Source organism: Kogia breviceps, chromosome 3 (assembly GCF_026419965.1).
Source record: "Kogia breviceps isolate mKogBre1 chromosome 3, mKogBre1 haplotype 1, whole genome shotgun sequence".
NCBI lineage: Eukaryota > Metazoa > Chordata > Mammalia > Artiodactyla > Physeteridae > Kogia > Kogia breviceps.
Genome location: NC_081312.1, coordinates 147,202,466 through 147,221,575, shown reverse-complemented (window position 1 = coordinate 147,221,575; position 19,110 = coordinate 147,202,466). Strand labels below are relative to the sequence as shown.

The following is a 19,110-nucleotide window of genomic DNA, read 5'->3' as shown; positions in this document are numbered from 1 at the left end:
ACAGGCATCACTCTAAGGTCAACTAAAGGTTAAAAAAATACAAACGTATTTCTAGGAAGCTCAACTGGAACGTAAATAAATGTAAATACATTATTATAATCAATTTTATATATTTAGATAATGATGCATGTATAAGTGCTTTATTTAAAGAAAATTTCATTTAAAAAAATCTTGCTTGGATTAGGAAGCATAATGTGCACATTTGTTTTCCACAAAGGGCAGATTTTCAAACACATCAATTTCATGAATGCTGTCAGGGAACAGACTTGATACAAGGGCTTTTGGATTACATTCCTCATAGTGCAGAAGAAGTTGGGATAAGTTGCTTTATTAAAAATGTAGATATCTAGGGAGGGGGTAGGTATTGGCTATTTTGCTAGTTCCTCCAAGTACCTCATGATTTCCAAGTCTAGAGAGGACTGACTAGATCAGAAATTGGCAAATAATGGCCAGTGAGTATCAAATGTGGTCTACTGCTTGATTTTGTAAATGAAGTTTTATCAAAACACAACCACACTCATTTGTTTAAGAATGGTCTGTGGTGGCTTCTGTGCTCCAACAGTAGAGCTGAATAGTTACAACAGCAAAAATACGGCCCGCAAAGCCTAAAATATTTACCATCTGGTCCTTTACAGAAAAGTTTGCTTATCTCTGGTCTAGTTCAACATTTGTCCAACATAAATAAAATGCAAACTGCAGGTGTAATTTTAAACTGCCTGGTAGCCATATTGAAAAACATAAAAAGAAACAGGTGCAATTGGTTTTAATAATATATTTTATTTAATCCTATATATCCAAAACATCATTTTAACATGTGGTGTAAGCCAAATTTCAAGTGCTCCATAGCCACGTATGGTTAATGGCTGCCATATTAAACCATGTAATTCTAAAAAAGCAACCAGGGGGAGCTGTTGGGGACCCATTCTACAGAAAATCAGGTTGTCTTTTTAAAAGGCATTTCCAGGACATTACAATGGGTCTAAATTGTGGCAGTTAAAATAATCCTGTTTATTTTTTTACTCATTTTACAGACAAGAAGTGTGGAAAAAGAATTTAAAACCAACCAATAGAATAATAGACAAAAAAGACCTTCCCTCGTTAAAATCTGATGAGGTAACGAAGAGTTCTGCCATGTAAAGATGACTTCAGTAAGGTTGTTTATTTTCTACTTTGAAGCTAAATTCCTCCCACTGCAATTTAAACGGTTTTTATCTTGTTTTATCCTCAGCAGAATCTGAGAAAAGCAGTTCCCCATCACTAATATGATATTGTATTCCTTTAAATCCTTTAAGACTCTGGTCCTCTCCTACCCCAAAGATTTTTCTTTGCCTAGCTGCACAAATTCAACTCCTTTGGCCTTTCTAATTGGACCCATTTTTTAAATGTTTTATTGTATTTGTTGTTCTGTTTAAAACCTTCTCCTAAATATATATGCACTCTTCAAATGCAAGAAGGAAAAGTGGACACAGCATCCTAATAAATGCAAAATATTGCCAAACAAAAAGAGCTCACCACACAGATATTACATGCTATTCTTCCGTTTAAACAGTTCATGCTACCATTCGAAAATATTTCACTTGTCTCTCACTGAAGTCCATACCAAAAAATTCTGAAACACAGAGTAACCCTACATAGTTCCAAATTTTACAGGCTTATTGTCCTTCATTTTTCCCAGCTCTGAAATAAGTGTGATTCAATTCCTCTTCTTTAAATCTGATTTTTTTTCTTATGAAAACTAATGAAGCATTTTACTATATTAACAAAGAGGAGAATGGAGAATTTATAAGCATTCTTGAAATTTTATGCTTATCAAATTCATAAATAAAATATTAAGATAAAACAATCTTAAAGGATTAAGTCTAAGAAGTCTATGCAGTACATAATTGGAGAAGATATAACTTAGGAGAAGCACAAATAAAAATAGCTCTACTCAACAGTAAGCTCAATAATAAGAGAAATAAAGTACATAGAACAAAGGAGGTGATAGTCCTGTCTAATTCAATTCTCCACCTCTGTAGAGAGTAAATGTTGGAAATTGCAGTCATCTAAGGTAAAGGGCAGCAGCTAGGAAATGAAGTTGGAATCAGCCTAAGAGTAGGAAAACAAGACCTCGGCATTTTATTGCCTTCTGGAGTCAAGAAAGAAACAAAATTATATAAAGAAAATGAAATCTATATCTACTATTATCACTACCTAAAGGGTAGCTCTGAGGTCCTGCAAGAAACAGCAGTAAGTTTACCTTCTGGGAATTAAACTAGTAAAATACGCACTTGATGAATGAGATTTGCTCCTGCAGACCTTAGGCATATGACATGCACGAGTCAAGAGGCATATCCAAGCTCTCATCCACTATTCTAGCGTATAATTTCCACTATAAAATACAAATTATATTGTGAAAGAAAAGCAACAAAGCCACATTAAGATGGGAATGCTTGGCAGTCAGCTGGGCTCACTCACTGGGCTTTATTTACCCCAACCTTAAAATACGTAATAGAAGTGTGGTTCTGTCTCCCACTTTAGGAGACTAAGACCCTATCACTTTCAACTTCAGTTGTGAATGTTAAAAAATTTCATCATATTGATATAATTGTCCTTATAAAACATGACTTCCTGAGAACTCCCTGGTGGTCCAGTGGTTAGGACTCCGAGCTTCCACTGCAGGGGGCACAGATTGGAATCTAAGGTCCCACATGCCACACGGCGTAGCCAAAAGAAAGAAAACCATGACTTATTTCAAGTTAAGAACATGAAAAACAGATTTGGAAAATCTAAAAACAATTAAACTAAATGAGAAAAGGAAAGAAAGGGGAAAAACAGCTGCAGCCTAATCACTGGTTTTAACATCTGCAGGAGAAAGCATAAACAAAAGTAGCTGGCCTAAAGAGAGAAATCCAAAATTTAGAAATTTTTCAATGTATATCAGCCTTGACCAAGGGAGACAGTACCCCGATGGGCTGAAAGCACAGACTGCATTATCTTCTTAGAGCTCAGTGAATGAATACCCTGGGGCTCTGACTCCATGCCCATCAAGGATCCTCTCCTAAAATTCCACCTCCCCATTCTCCCTCATGCCCTGTAGCTTTGCTACTGTGAGACTGTGCTGAGCAATGAACTGCCATCATATTTATCATTAAACATTAAAGAATTGTCATTCTAGTTTAAATATTCATTTCTTGGGTGTTTGGTTAGTATGACTCAGTTCTCAAAAGGTTGACAAACTCTGGCCTCACTGATAAAATCAAAATCTAGCCTTTAAACCTAAAAAGCTGAGGCTCATATGCTGGTGCCCTCACCTCCACCCCTGCAGCTCTGAGGCAAAGCTTAGCAGCCAATTGGACTTACTTAAAAAATGACACATCCTTTTGCCTCTAACTACATACATACACATGAGGTAAAGTCTTATTTAAACTTATTAATGTTACTTTAAGTCTTCATAATATCATTAAAATAATGGAAAATGTTAACAACATATAAATAAAAACCAGCTAAAATTTGACTTAGAAACCCCACTTCTGGAAATATATCCCATTAAATAACACTAAATATTAAAAAGAAAACTTTAGGTTCATAGTTGTGTTAGTCCTAAACCGAAGCATAAAAAACAATCCATATATTAAGCCATAGGAAAATAATTCATGTCAGTATAGTATATACACAGTATAGAGCATGATGCAGCCATTAAAAAGAGATAGACATTATTATGAAAATATATTTACATAAAAAAATATTACATTATATATATATGCATATAAATGCCACAGTTGCAACCTGAGGAGGGGATAACTTGGAGGTGTAGATGACAGAAGAATGGAAGAATCCCTTAAAGAAATCAGATTAAATTGCTATGTCATGTTTAGAACTGAAAAAAAAATAATCAAACTCATGCAAATTTCTGTGACACTGGTTAACGTGGCTTGAGAAAATGAATGTAAACTCCATTGTTGTGTGTTAACTGAGGCCTGGAATCCTAAAGAGCTAGTGATCCTAGAGATGCTGAGTATACCAAAAGAATTGCCCAAACAACGATCCAGTTTTTCTGATGTTTTTTGGTTTATTTGTAATCAGCATTTTAAAAAGAGGTCAAATACCCAAGTGAAAAAAAAAAAATTGATCCTGATCACAGAATATAATTTTCCCCCCTTTTCATTGAAAACCGTCTAGAATTCAAGGATTAATATAAAACTGTCTCAATCTTGATAAGCCAAGAACTGTCTTATCAAAAAAGAATGCTATAGTCATTCAAAAATAATAATCACTCAAAAAGTTATCCTGATTCACCCAAGATCTCTTGGTAGGTACATCTGGTAGATGCGATCATCTCTGAGTTCTTATCTTTGTGCTGATATTTAATGGCCACATATTTATGAAAGCACATTACTTCTTACTCAGGGTTGATAATGTTCTTCATAAGCAGCAGCTTGATTTGAACTTACCTTACATGAAGACTCCACCTGCAGACCAGGGCAAGGTATTGGCCCAAACTGGTAGGAGCTGGAGGACCTCTGTTCTACACTTTTGTGCTTATGTGTCTCTGAGGCAACTGGAAGTACAGATTCAGGCTTTAGAAGCTGTGAATCATCACAACAATTAAGAATAATCCTTGCTCTTTCTCCCGTTTCATGTCTTTCCAAAGTGCCTGGAAAACAAGATTAGAAATAAAAATTTGTGCAAAATATTTACCCCCAAAGAATGAAAAGAAGAAACCACTTGTAACACAAAATCACAATTCTTTAAGTTATCATGCCTTACTATCTCCTTGCAACCAAAAAACAGCCTGGAGCTTCCTCTAAATTATTCAAATCATCATTTTACAAAGGCTGAAATTATAGACTTGAAAAGCTCATCTTCCTCTTTGTGCTTTTTCATCCACTGAAATCAACAGGGCATTCAATAGTCGTTAACAGTAAAATCTCATACTTATTATACAGTATGCAAGTGATCAATAACAAACAACTATGGAATATTTTAGTGCTGTCCCCTAGTGTTCCAACTCACAAACAACAGAGAATCCACAGTGCTTTGCTTGGGTTCCCAACCTTAAAATGTTTCTATTGGTAATACAGCATTTACGTGAATAGGGGAAATAAGAACAGAGATGACCAAGTACCCTCAGCTTCAGGAATGCAGGCCACTGTAGGGTTTTGTTGCTCGTGGTGGTATTGCTGATATTGTTGCTGTTATATATTTTGGCTTTTATTTCTTATTTTATTCGGAGAGAAAAAAACTATTTTGCCCTCTTCTCTGCCATTCTTGCAGTTTCAGAATTTCAAAATACTGACAAGTTCAATTTACAGTTAAAAGGAACAAGTATGAAATAGAGCAAAAGTATCAGAAAACAATTCACAGAGAGTGTTTTTATAAAATGCAATGTTATGACACTCAGTGGAATCTTGATAAATATCAATTAAACATGACTACTCTCTCATTTCAATTATGAGTTCATTTGTATTATTCATACTGTATTAAATATATACTCTATATCCTACTAAATAAAGCAGCTAAGGAAAATTAACTTGACATAGAATCTAAACACAGAATTTTATTTCTTATTATTCCTTTCCTGCCAATGAAAAAAGAAGTTGTACTATTTGCTAAGAAGGAAAAAGATCATTCTTACTGACAGTATTAAGAAAAAAATGATTTAAAGTAATTACAATAAGAAAATAGAAAGAATGCTTCTATACCCCTATGTCTTTAGATAGATTTGAAGATTATGACTATTCAGTCCTTACTCATTTCTCCTTCTCTCTTCCATATCTTTCCTTTTCAGCAATAAGCTACCTTTAGTCGGTGCTTTGGATTCTGAATCACTAAGAGCTACTATGCTAAAATATTGGGGAGAAATTTAGTCTCTGGTCTCTTAACAGTGATATCTTTTCATAATAACATTTCTACATTCATAAATTGATATCTTTAACATATAAATCTTATAAATGCTATTTCTCTAAGCTTTCCTTTTCCATCAAGATTGACATATCTTCAACAAGTAAACTGGGCAACAACATCAAGAAGATCATCTCTCTTAAGGACGACAATAGAAGAGCTTCTCAACCCAAAGATAACAGTAATTACTACAGTTATTACTTCTTCCTGAAAATAATTGTATTCCAGAACTTGTGTCTGAAACATCTAAAGTTCACTGTGTTTGTGCGGAGTCTCTATAAATACAGTGTCAAATGGGTATTTTCTTCTCATAGATTTTCTGTGGCTACTCAAACTATAATACAGAGTAAACAAGAATGACTCGAGCCTGGTACCCCTGGAGCTACTTAAAATCTAATGGTAATGCAGAGGCAAGAGACATCTGAAAACTAATTTGGTATAATATTTAAAGTAACACATAAGTTATTTCCACTCCAAACTAAAAACCTCCCATTCCCACAAATATTGAGCACTTGTTTTTGTAAGCAGTCGTTCCCATCCTGACTAATTATTAAATACTTAAAATAATTAGATCATTTTGTTTCAGAGAACTAGTTGAAGCACAAATGTGATAAGGGGGAGTGGTTACAGTGAGTCAGTTTCTTTAAAAGTTCATAGACAAATAAGTAAATAGCATTTTTTTCTCAAAATGGCTGCAAAAATTTTATTTGCTTAATTATAATGACATTCTTCAAGGCATATCTACTCTCTTTTTTCCTTTTGTATTGAAGTATAGTTGATGTACAATATTACGTAAGTTACAGGTTTACAATATAGTGATTCACAATTTTTAAAGATTATACTCAATTTATAGTTATTATGAAATATTGGCTATAATCCCTGGTTTGCACAATATATACTTGTAGCTTATTTTATACCTAATAGTTTATACCTCTTAATTCCCTACTCCTATATTGCCTCCTCCTCCTTACCTTTCCCCACTGGTAACCACTACTTCGTTCTCTGTATCTGTGAGTTTGCTTCTTTTTTGTTATATTCACTAGTTTGTTGTATTTTTTAGATTCTACATATAAGTGATATCATACAGTATTTGTCTTTGTCTGACTTATTTCACTTAGCATAATACCCTCCAAGTCCATCTATGTTGTGGCAAATGGCAAAATTTCATTCTTTTTTAAGGCTGAGTAGTATTTCATTGTATGTATATACCATACCTTCTTTATCCATTCATCTGTCAATGGACACTTAGGTTGCTTCCATATATTGGCAGTTGTAAATAATGCTGCTATGGACACAGGGGAGCATGTGTCTCTTTGAATTATTGTTTTTGTTTTTCTCATTTATATAACCAGGAGTGGAATTGTTGGATCATATGGTAGTTCTATTTTTACTTTTTTGAGGAAGCTCTATACTATTTTCCACAGTGGCTGCACCAAGTTACATTCCCACCAATAGTGCAGGAGGGTTCCCTTTCCTCCACATCCTTGCCAACATTTCTTATTTGTGTTCTTTTTAATGATAGGCATTCTGACAGGTGTGAGGTGATATCTCATTGTGGTTTTGATTTGCATTTCTCTGATGATTAGCGATGCTGAGTGTCCTTTAATGTGCATAGCCATCTGCATGTCCTCTTTGGAAAAATGTCTATTCAGTTCTTCTGCCCATTTTCTAATCCAGTTGTGATTTTTTTTTATGTTGAGTTGTATGAGCTATTTATATATGTTGGATGTTAACCCCTTTTCAGTCATATTATTTGCAAATACTTTCTCCCATTCAGTAGGTTTTCTTTTTGTTGTGTTGATGGTTTCCTTTGCTGTAAAAGCTTTTAAGTTTAATTAGGTTGTATTTATTTATTCTTGTTTTTATTTCCATTGTATTAGGAGACAGATCCAAAAAAATATTGCTATGATTTATGTCAAAGAGTCCTAGCCACAACAGAGAAGAAAAAGAAATAAAAGGAATACTAATTAGAAAGGAAGAAGTAAAACTGTCACTATTTACAGATAACATGGTACTATACATAGAAAATCCTAAAGATGCCACCAGAAAACTACTAAAGCTCATCAATGAATTTGGTAAAGTTGTAGGATACAAAATTAATATACAGAAATCTTGCATTTCTATATACTAACAATGAACTATCAGAAAGAGAAATTAAGGAAACAATCCCATTTATCATCACATCAAAAAGAGTAAGATACCTAGGAATAAACCTACCTAAGGAGGTAAAAGACCTGTATTCAGAAAACTATGACACTGATGAAAGAAATTGAAGATGACACAAACATATGGAAAGATATACCTTATTCTTGGATTGGAAGAATATTGTTAAAATGACCATACTCCCCAAGGCAATCTACAGATTCAATGCAATCCCTATCAAAATACCAATGCATTTTTCACAGAAGTAGAACAAATAATTTTAAAATTTGTATGGAAACACAAAAGATCCAAAATAGCCAAAACAATCTTGAGAAATAAGAATAGATCTGGAGCAATCATGCCCCCTGACTTTAGACTATACTAAAAAGTTAGTCATCAAAACTGGCATAAAAATAGACACATAGATCAATGCAACAGAATAGAGAACCCAGAAATATACCCATGCATTTTTAGTCAATTAATCTATGACAAAGGAGGCAAGAATATACAATGGAGAAAAGACAGTGTCTTCAATAAGCAGTGCTGGGAAAACTGGACAGCTACATGTAAAAGAATGAAGTTGGAATATTCTCTAACACCATATACAAAAATATACTCAAAATGGATTAAAGACCTAAATGTAAGACCAGAAACCATAAATTGAATTTAAAAAATAATATGTTGATTTTCTAATAAGTTCAGCACAACAGCTTTTGTCAAAACCCTGACAGTGGAAAGATAGGGATTCCCATGTATGCCAGTTATCAATTTATTGTATCTTAGCTCCAAATTCACCCTTTACTGCCTGCTCTGAAAATGGATATGGGCTTTTACAATATTTTTCCTTTAACAGCTGGTGCAATGTTAACCTTTGTGGATAAAAGGTGCTAGAAGGACCTAGTAGAAGAAAGGGTTTTTCTTCTCAGATCTGGTGTCTTCCCCATTACCAGGCTCCTGCCGTGCAAGTAAGCTAGCAGCACCCAGCAGACAGCAGCTTCCCTCGGCACACTCTCTGGATGGTTTCGTAACAGAGTGCCTCCAGTAAGGCATCTCCCTGTGAACTGCTTTCCCTAGTCCCGTAGAGGGCATATTTCTGGCAAGTTATACCACACCACCACAGCAGCTCCACTACCATCCAGTGACCACAGCTATAACCTCTCCAGCAAGGTTGGGATCTTAGCACTGGGGTTGGGGAGGGCTCTTCCTTGGACAGCTATCTCAGCTCTAGGGTAATAGCTGCTCCTTAAATCTGCTATTCCTATACTCTTTAGTTTTCTTTAGTTCTTACTAACCTGTCCCTCCCACTGAAATTCTTTATGGTGGTTACTAATTTTTTAATGTTAAATGATCTCTGTTCAAAGTACTATGTCATTTCTCTCTCCTGATTATATCCTGACTAATATTAATGTATCACATTAAATCACTTCTGATGCAGAATGTTCCTTTAAATATATTCCTGAAATTATGGAATTTACATAACTTCAGAGATATACTTAAACTGTTAGAGAGGGTCAATAGCAAGAACAGTAGTCCTAATATAAATAGTAACCTAGGCGGCAGGGCAGACCCCAAGGAGGTCCAACACAGCATGCCTTTTTCAACTCTAATAAGCTGCCTTTGGCAAGAGACAGAATAGTCACTACTGCCTGATATTAAAAAATATCAGAAACTGAAGGCTTACAAAACTGCTTAATTCAACTTCTAATTTCAGGGGATCTTTTCCTTTCCAAAGTGAACTCAATGATAATTAGGTTTTTTTTTTTTTTTCTTTTGCACTGTACTACATCAAGAATATGATTGAACTCACACCTACTCTTCATTTGGATCAATCTGAACATGAGGGCTTCCCTGGTGGCGCAGTGGTTGAGAATCCACCTGCCGATGCAGGGAACACGGGTTCGTGCCCCGGTCCGGGAAGATCCCACGTGCCGCAGAGCGGCTGGGCCCGTGAGCCATGGCCGCTGAGCCTGTGCGTCCGGAGCCTGCTCTCCGCAATGGGAGAGGCCACAACAGTGAGAGGCCCGCGTACCACAAAAAAAAAAAAAAAAAAAGAAAAAATCTGAACATAATAAGGAAATACGCAGAGACATATGTGAGTTAAATATTATTGAAAGTGACAATACCATTTCCTCCCTCAAAGTAGATGTTGTGCAAAAAATACCATAAAGTCTACCCCATGGGCTTCCCTGGAGGCACAGTGGTTGGGAGTCCGCCTGCCGATGCAGGGGACACGGGTTCATGTCCCGGTCCGGGAAGATCCCACATGCCGCGGAGCGGCTAGGCCCATGAGCCATGGCCGCTGAGCCTGCACGTCCAGAGCCTGTGCGCCGCAACGGGAGAGGCCACACAGTGAGAGGCCCCCGTACCGAAAAAAAAAAAAAAAAAAAAAAGTCTACCCCAGGTAAAATATTCATTGTATAAAATATCATTAAAAAATCATAAATATCTTGCATTTTTTATATGAGGTTTTACACAATTTGTTTTAATCCTAACTATACAGTAGTACATTAGAGAATGGAAACAACCATAAGAGAGCTTAGAACAATTAACACTGTATGGGAGAATGAAGGAAAGATGGCACTGGCAAGTATTCCAAGCAGTTTTCACGGATCCGAAATTACGTATTCCTCAAAAAGCCAGTGCACAGAAACATAACAAGCAGCCAAGACCCTCTTTGCAGAGCCTAGGTCCATATTGACAATATTTCCATTTGTATATCCTGCTTTCATCACTAATTCAAGCACCCCATAGCATCCCTAATCACATTTTCTTTTTTTACACTAGAACTTTCTCTATGGCCCCCTTTGGAACCGTGCACCTAGCTGTGGTCCTCTCTACCACCAAGGCTGACAGCCCTGAGACATCACTGCATGGTAGGTAAGAGCAGACTCAGCACCAGCCTGTCACGCACTTGAATCTTGGTTTTACCCTTACCTGTTGTGTGGTCTTGGGCAAGTCATTTTGTTTCTGTGCCTCAGTTTCCTCATCTGTGCAATGGTGATATGAATCCTTCTTACCTCACAGGGTTACTATGAGAATTAGATTGAGTAGACATGTAAAACGTCTTAGAATAGGTTCTGGCACACAGTGGGTGCTGTGCCATATGACAGTCCTCCTCTGACATCAGTGGGTTCTCACTCAGCCCCTCATGAGCAGTTTAGCTCTGTGGCTCTGGGATCTGCCTGACACCAGGCCTGAGCTCACTGAGCATAAGATCGGTGTGGTCCCCCTGCCTCCTACCTGAGACTCGAAACTCCTCCTTGCCTCTCAGTGTAGGTTATAATCAAAATCAGAGTAGGATAATACATTTGCCTTACTTTTTAATCCTCCTCAGTAAACCAGGCTGGAGTCTGGCCTAAATTAAAGGCTAGATAAATACTTCTTAATGGATTATATGACATCAGCAACCTGGCTAATGATTTTTCACGGTGGCTACACTTGGGATTAAATCCAAACTCCTTGACCCACAAGACATATTCTCACCCCTGCTTCCTCCCATGTCATTCTCCCCTTGCTCACAAATTAGATTTTTTTTTTTTTTGAAAAAAGATCTTTGAAAATAAACTCTCTCCTGCTAGCTCCATCTTTCTCCTTAAGAATTAGCTTAAAACCTCACCTCCTCAGAGAGGCTTTTCTAAAGTAAATTCTCCTCTGTTGCATTGTTTTCTATCTCAGCTTCTTTACTTTGCAGAACTTAACACATTTGTAATTGGTATATCTTATTTGCTTACTTAAATGCAGAGCTGTCTCTCTACTAGATGCTAAATTCTTTTTGGCAAGTATGTATTCTATGAGCTTGGTACAAAGCAGAGCTCAATATGTGCTCACTGAATGAATAAACCAAATTTTACCCTTTTCTTGTAGCAGTGGAAGGAGGTGGCTATGAAAGCATCAGAGCACGCCGAGGTCTCAGAAAAAAGCACCAAATTATACCCATTATAAACTTCAACCCTAGAGCCCAGGAGGAGCCAACACTGGGAAAAGCAGCATTCACATGCCTGACGCCTATCCCAGGTCTCAGCAGTGTGGCCAGGTCCTTCCTGATGTCCCAAGAATCTGGAACTGGAAACACAAGTAAGTCTCTGAATGACATATTTTAGAGGAGATGTTTCTGTTTCCATCCAAACAGACATGAAAAGTTAACAAGTACAGTTCCAGATAGCAGTCAGAGCAGGGAGACAAAGGCTTAAGCATTATCAGCAGATGAGTGAGGATTAAATCCTGATGAAATAATGTCATTTTCAAGAGAGTTTGGAGGGAAGTTTGTCAAGAGACCAGCATAAAACCTTTGGCAGTTTCTGCACATAGAGAAGAAAGGAGAGATGGAAAATTCAGAAACTGTTGTAAATCAGTATGTTGCTAACATACAGTCATATTTTAAGTTCATTGGGATTGTCAATATTTATAAGGAATCTGTAGCTTTTTTGTTTTGTTTTTAAATAGGGCAAATAATCACTTTGTAATGTGCCTGTAATGAAATCTGATTTTGAAGTATCAAGATATTTTAAAGCAAGACATGTACTAGGAAGGATGCTGCCTTCAATTGTGATAGAAGAACAAGGCAGAGGGTAAAGAGAATGCATTTAGATGATAAAATATCCCTGATATGTCATAGACTTGAATACCTACATAAAGAAAAGGAAGGAGTAGTAATATTCTACAATTGATTCCCTTCCACATGATCAGAAGTTGCTCCCTTGATTTTATTTCTCTTATAATCTTCCCATATTTTAAATACTTGCTATCTTCTATCTAAACATTTTTCAACTCCCACTAATATGTGCTTTCCAAAATCAACAAAATTATCATAGCCTAGTACCAATTAATGAATAGCTTTAAATTACATATTTAAAAGCCCCAACCAGATAAACTTTGCTCTACAACTTAACATCTAGGTCAACTAAGTCTGTAGGAAAAGCAATAGCTATAGTCTCATAATGGACAGAAATGGTTAAAAAAGAAAACATAATCACTTGATGAATACATCTGCAAATAATGAGTAAATTAAGATTCAAAAACGATACGCAGATGGGTTAACTTTTTATCACATTGTACATAAACATTTTATTTACTTAAAATTATATGTAAATAAATTTGAGACAGTAATTGATTTATTATAACTTATGGTGTTTTTCTTCAGAACACTGAGAAATAGCATTAGTACAGAAACATAAAATCCTCCCAGCACAGTAAAATCACATATATTATAAACCAACAAATTTTAAACAATTTGTTTAACCAAAAATTTTTTTTCAAGTAAATATTGTGCTTATTATGGGATTGTGAAAAAATCAGAATTTGGTAAATAATTCCTATTATGTGATTAGTAATTAATATAAATTACACTTATATGACTAAAGTTTAACATTAAGAACATGTGAGTGGACACATCACAGAGTTAGTCTTTTTTCTACATCAGGTAGGCATTTTCTAACTGAATCCACCACAATATTGGGCAGTAATTAAGAGGACAGTTATATTTGAAAGTGACTCTCTCTAAAAGAGAATAGGCCAAAATAATGGACTTGCTACCAAATCTTGTAGTCAAATTAATAAAATCACCTTTCAACAAAACAGCTGACTGACAGCTGTAGTCAAATTCCACATATCAAGGAATCTGACCACTGGGTCTGTTGTAAGATTTACCATTTATCTTCAGTTACACATGAAGTTCATTGCCTTGCTCGCAGAAGTGTATGGAGATCGACCTGGTGCCCCCTTCCTAACAAAACCATTTCACAGTTACTGCATCTTACTCCAGAAAATGTATAACTGATGGCGGTTCTGACCAGGGACAGGGGACCCTGGAGGTATCAAACTTAGCTAACTAGAAAATAAGGGAAAGGTGGGGATAGGTGATGGATCTGAAAACATTAAACGAGGCATAAAGACATGTACCTTCACTCCTAAATGTATTTGAATATAAAAAAATCAGCTGTGAAATAGATTGCCAAGGAGGCAGCTCATTTTGCTCTATATAAAAGTCCTAATATGATAAACTCACGATTGGCTTCACGTCAACCTTCTGTACCTTAAGGGTATGTAGAATACATTTTCACAAAGTCTCTGACCACCACGACCTTAACCCCAGCTCTGCCACTGCCTCTGGCGCATTCAAAGAAACACTGGGATTTATCAGCTGGGCCACCTCAACACTCACATCTAATTCTGATCACTGACCTCCAGAAAAACTGAATAAAGGAGTGGGGATGGGGTGGGGTGAAAGAAAAAAAAGGACCAAAATACATCGAGGTTTAAAGTTGTTGAGTATAAGGATGACAAATAATGCATAAATTTTAAACAACTTTGAAAGTAGAGTTTTTTGGATAATGTATTTACTTATTAAATATTCCTTCTTTTTAAACATGTGCTAACACCATAGAAGCTACTATGAATAAATTTCAATTTTTAACCTCATTCTAAGACTTCATATAATTTTAAAACAAATTTAAGAAGTGAATGTTTATGGAAAAGTATTTCTATATTATGATACAAAAATATATTTAATTAAGTTTATAATTACCTATTATATACAAAATATTAAAATTGTACTGCCTCTAAGTATTGTAAAATGCCATTCACTTTGTATTTTTGATTCTTTTACACCAGACATGCTTATTTTTTACTTTTAAAATATTTCAAAACTAGACTTTATTCCCTCATTTTCTTGGTTGAAGGTTAAGTTACTTAGGGGATACAATATCCCTAGAGATTTGACTCTATCATTTATTCACTTCTGTTGTCAGTTAATTTAATTAGGTAAATATCTTGCTGAGTTGATCTGGAATTTTTCCTGGAAAAAGGAAGAGTATTGGACAAGGAAAAAGCAGGGAATAGTCTCCTGAATAAAGATGCTGGCTGGGTGAGGGGTGAAGTCATATGGAAAGTCACTTTTTTGCTGAAGGGATATGGTGGTCATGGGAGGACAAAAACCTTTTGATTGCAATCAATTTCCCCTTGGTACATGGCAATGGTTTCCTTTAGGCAAAGAATGGGTGACCAAAGCTCCAGCAGGAATGTCAGCACCGATTCTCAGTGTACCTTCACTATAATCCTGGCACCCCAGTGCCACTTGTACAATTTCATGCCATGTTTCTGTACCCAGTTACCCAAAACGCTTCTCCTATTTCTTCATTCTTCCATTCCATGGGTTCATTTACCCATGGGGACCTAGAGACACTAACCTACCTGAGCACCAATATGATAGGTAGAATTCTACGAATAACCCCCAATAACCCTCATCTTTATGTGATTCCTTCCCCTGTGAATATGATGATAGCACTTCAGTGATTATGTTGTTATATGGCAAAAAGTAACACTGCAGATATAATTAAGGTTTCTAATTTGCTGACCTTAATATAGGGAGATTATTCAGGTGGGCCAGGCCAAATTAGCAAAGGTTTTCTCCAGCTGGTGGAAGAGGGGGACGTCAGAGAGATTTAAAGCATAAGAAGGATGCAAAGTGCCATTGCTGGCTTTGAAGATAGAGGAAGCCACAAAGAAGAATCAGGGAGTGGCCTGGAGGAGCTGAGAGTGACAGCACCAACAGCCAGCAAGGACCTCAGACCTACAACCATAAAGAACTAAATTCTGCCAAGGACTGAATGAGCTTGGAATTGAATCCTTTCTCAAAGCCTCCAGTTCAGAGCCCAGTTAGCTGAACCTTGAATTCGACCTTGTGAAACCCTAAGCAGAGAACCTAGTTGAGCTCACCTGGACTGACATACAGAACTGTGAGTTAATAAATGGATATTGTTTTAAGTGGCTAAATTTGTGGTGATATGTTACACAGCAATAGGAAACTAATGCAGGTAGGACTTGTGGCAGTACTTTTACTTTGGACCACAGATTTAGACCTCAAGTTTTGTTGTTGTTGTTGTTTTCACTATTTTACATGTGAAAGTTCTGCTTCTTAAGCAAAATAAATAACTAAATACATACATGCATAGTCATAAAAACAAATAAATGTGAAGGCTGGCTAGACATTCCATACTTTTTAATAATCCCCTTCTCCTGTGTTCATACTCTGAGTATTAGAAACCAGGAGGAGATTCACTAAATAGCTGGGATTGAGCAATAATATACCACATCAAAAAAATGCCTTTTAAAGCTCTGAATTATTTCAGAACGAATTATATGTAAGATATGTTTTTTCTCCTCCTTTTAAACATCATCATCATCAAAACTGCCATTAGCTACCATTAATTAAGTACATTTTAATCTTTGCTTAGCAGTTAATACACATCTTATTTAATTCTTAATGCAGGAAGGTACAAAAAAACCCAGAGGTTCAGAAAGGATAAGTTTCAGGGTATTTGTATGTGCTGTGGTTGAGGAAGTGGTTAGGGAAGGTATTTTGACTAAAAGCTAGGAAAGGGCAAGAATAATGCTGTGCAGTAGGGTACAATTCCACCACAGACCTTGAGGATTGGCATCTTCAGGGCTAAGTTTAAAGTAAATCATGTTTGGTTGGCAATAAGGAGAAGAGAACTAAAGAAAGTGACTGGCAAGGTAGTCAGGAAAATTTTCAACAGGTCATGTAAAAGATGATAAAGATTCCAATCCATCTGGCCCTAAAGTATATTTTTAAATGTTTTTGGTACTTCTGAAGTATACTATATAATTCCATGTTTTACTGGAGGCTTACAAAATAAATGTAGAACATAACTTATCTTTCAAGTGATCCAAGTTCTTTACTAGACACTGTTGACAATATTGAGGTTAAGAAGCAGTAATGCCCTTTGGAATTACTGATCAGGGCTTTCATGGAATGGCTATTTAATTTACTTATATAGCCAGTGGTCTTTGGTGTGTTCTTAACTCTATAGAACCATTTCCTTTTTCTTATCCTTTAACCAGAGCATTTTATCCTACTCTTCTCACCACCATCACTGTTTCTATAGTTTATAATCCACTGCCACTTCCTCTAAGTGATTTGTATGTAGTTACGTATGGCATCAACCATTGTCCTACCCAGTTCTGAATTAGAAAACATTAATGAAGCATTATTCAGCCTTAAAAAGAGAAGATATTCTGACACATGCTACAACATGGATGAACCTTGGTGACATTGTGCTAAGTGGGATAAGCCAGTCACAAAAGGACAAATACTGTACTGATTCCATTTATATGAGGTACCTAGAGAAGTCAGATTCAAATTCATAGAGACAGAAAGTAGATTGGTGTTTGCAAAGGGCTGACGGGAGGGAGGAATGGAGACTTTTTAAAAATAGGTACAGAGTTTCATTTTGGGAAGGTGAAAATGTTCCCAAGATGGTGAGGATGGTTGCACGACAATGTAAATGTGTTTAATTCCCCAGAACTATGCACTGAAAAATAGTTACAATTGTAAAATTTCTGTTATGAATATCTTACCATACAAAAAAAGCATCTGTGTTGGTAAAATAGCCCAAGGAAAATACAAACAAAAGGAGAAGGACACTGAGAACAGACTCAGGAAACAATAGAGAAAGAGCATACAGAAGTAGGACAACCTGGGAAAGAGGGGCTATTGGCCATCAAGAGAAGGCAGTATCATGTGAGGCTGAGGGTGGAGAGAGAAGAGGACACTGATGACAGAGTTACTGCAGACAAGTCAAGTACTTGCCATCCAGAGAATGACAACTGGACTTGGGAACGAGGTGACCTCAAGAACAGCTCCATTAGAATAGTGGAGGCAGAAGCCAGATTAAAATGTGTTAAATAAATGGGAGGCAAGAAAACAGACACAGAGTATACATGGCATTTTGTAGAAAGCTATCAATTACTTTGGGGAGAATAACAGAGAAAGATAACAGAAGCCCATAATTCCTTATTCATAACATTTGAGGTACTTCCCTGGTGGCGCAGTGGTTAAGAATCTGCCTGCCAACGCAGGGGACACGGGTTCAAGCCCTGGTCCGGGAAGATCCCACATGCCGCAGAGCAATGAAGCCGGTGTGCCACAACTACTGAGCCTGCGCTCTACAGCCCGTGAGACACAACTACTGAGCCCACGAGCCACAACTAATGAAGCCCACGCACCTATAGCCCGTGCTCCTCAACAAGAAAAGCCACCGCAATGAGAAGCCCGCGCAACACAACGAAGAGTAGCTCCTGCTCGCCACAACTAGAGAAAGCCCACGCACAGCAAAGAAGACTCAACGCAGCCAAAATAATAAATAAATAAATTTATTTAAAAACAAACAAACAAACATTTGGGACCATAGTGTTTCAGAATTCAGGATTTTTCAGATTTTGCAGAAAAAAGATAATGCACAAATGCATATTGTAGAACAATTATAGCAGAGCCTGGAAGAGCAGACAGTAATCAAACGTGTCATATATGTGCAGCAAAAAAAGAATACTCACACTTTGTGGAATAAATAACCTCATGTGAATTAAGGTTTGGTTTTGTTGCCTTACCACAAACTAATCAAAAAAAACAAAACAAAAAAAACTTGTTTTCACAGCTTTTAAATTTTAAATTGCGGCTAGAAGAACGTGGACCTTTATTTACAATAATTGATAGCCAGGAGGCCAGAACTAACGAAAAAGATATTTTCTGAAATAAGTTGGTAGGGTGCTCAGTTTTCTATAGTATAGGATATTGGATCATGCATTTGACCTCTCCTTATATCTATTCAGATAAGCTAAGTCATCTAATTGTAAACTTCCAGTATTGCTGATTGTTTTATTTATATATTATTAGATTATAATGCATTAAAGACTCTTTTAAATCTAGTATTTAAAGAAAGCAAAACTTGCTTTATAAAAATCATTGATGAGGGATAGTTTCATTAACAGACCAAACTTGGGAAGGCAATCATGGATGTGAAAAATGAAGATAAGAACATGTTTTAAAAATAATAGACATAAAATAAGAAACATGTAAAATGTGATAATCCTAACTAGACTTAAAATTGATGCTTCTGGAAGTAAGAAAAATGTGATGACCAAGAAGGTTAACCTCCAGTGCAAATCATGGTTTAAAAGTAAACTGTCTTATCAAATCTTCTTATTCCAGTTCTTTTCCTGGTTCTCAATTTTGACCTATCATCATAAAGTACAATTCATTTAACTAAAGTTACAAAAACGACTTGCTAT

General features: G+C 36.3%; 1 protein-coding gene across 1 annotated transcript in view; it reads right to left on the bottom strand.

The window, feature by feature from the left end:
- Positions 1-19,110, bottom strand: part of WDR72 (WD repeat domain 72) — a 202,426-nt gene that overhangs the window by 136,670 nt on the left and 46,646 nt on the right. The window contains exon 13 of the mRNA XM_067030726.1: positions 4,434-4,636. Within this exon, the coding sequence (XP_066886827.1) occupies positions 4,434-4,636 (203 nt within the window). The remainder of the gene's footprint in view (positions 1-4,433; positions 4,637-19,110) is intronic.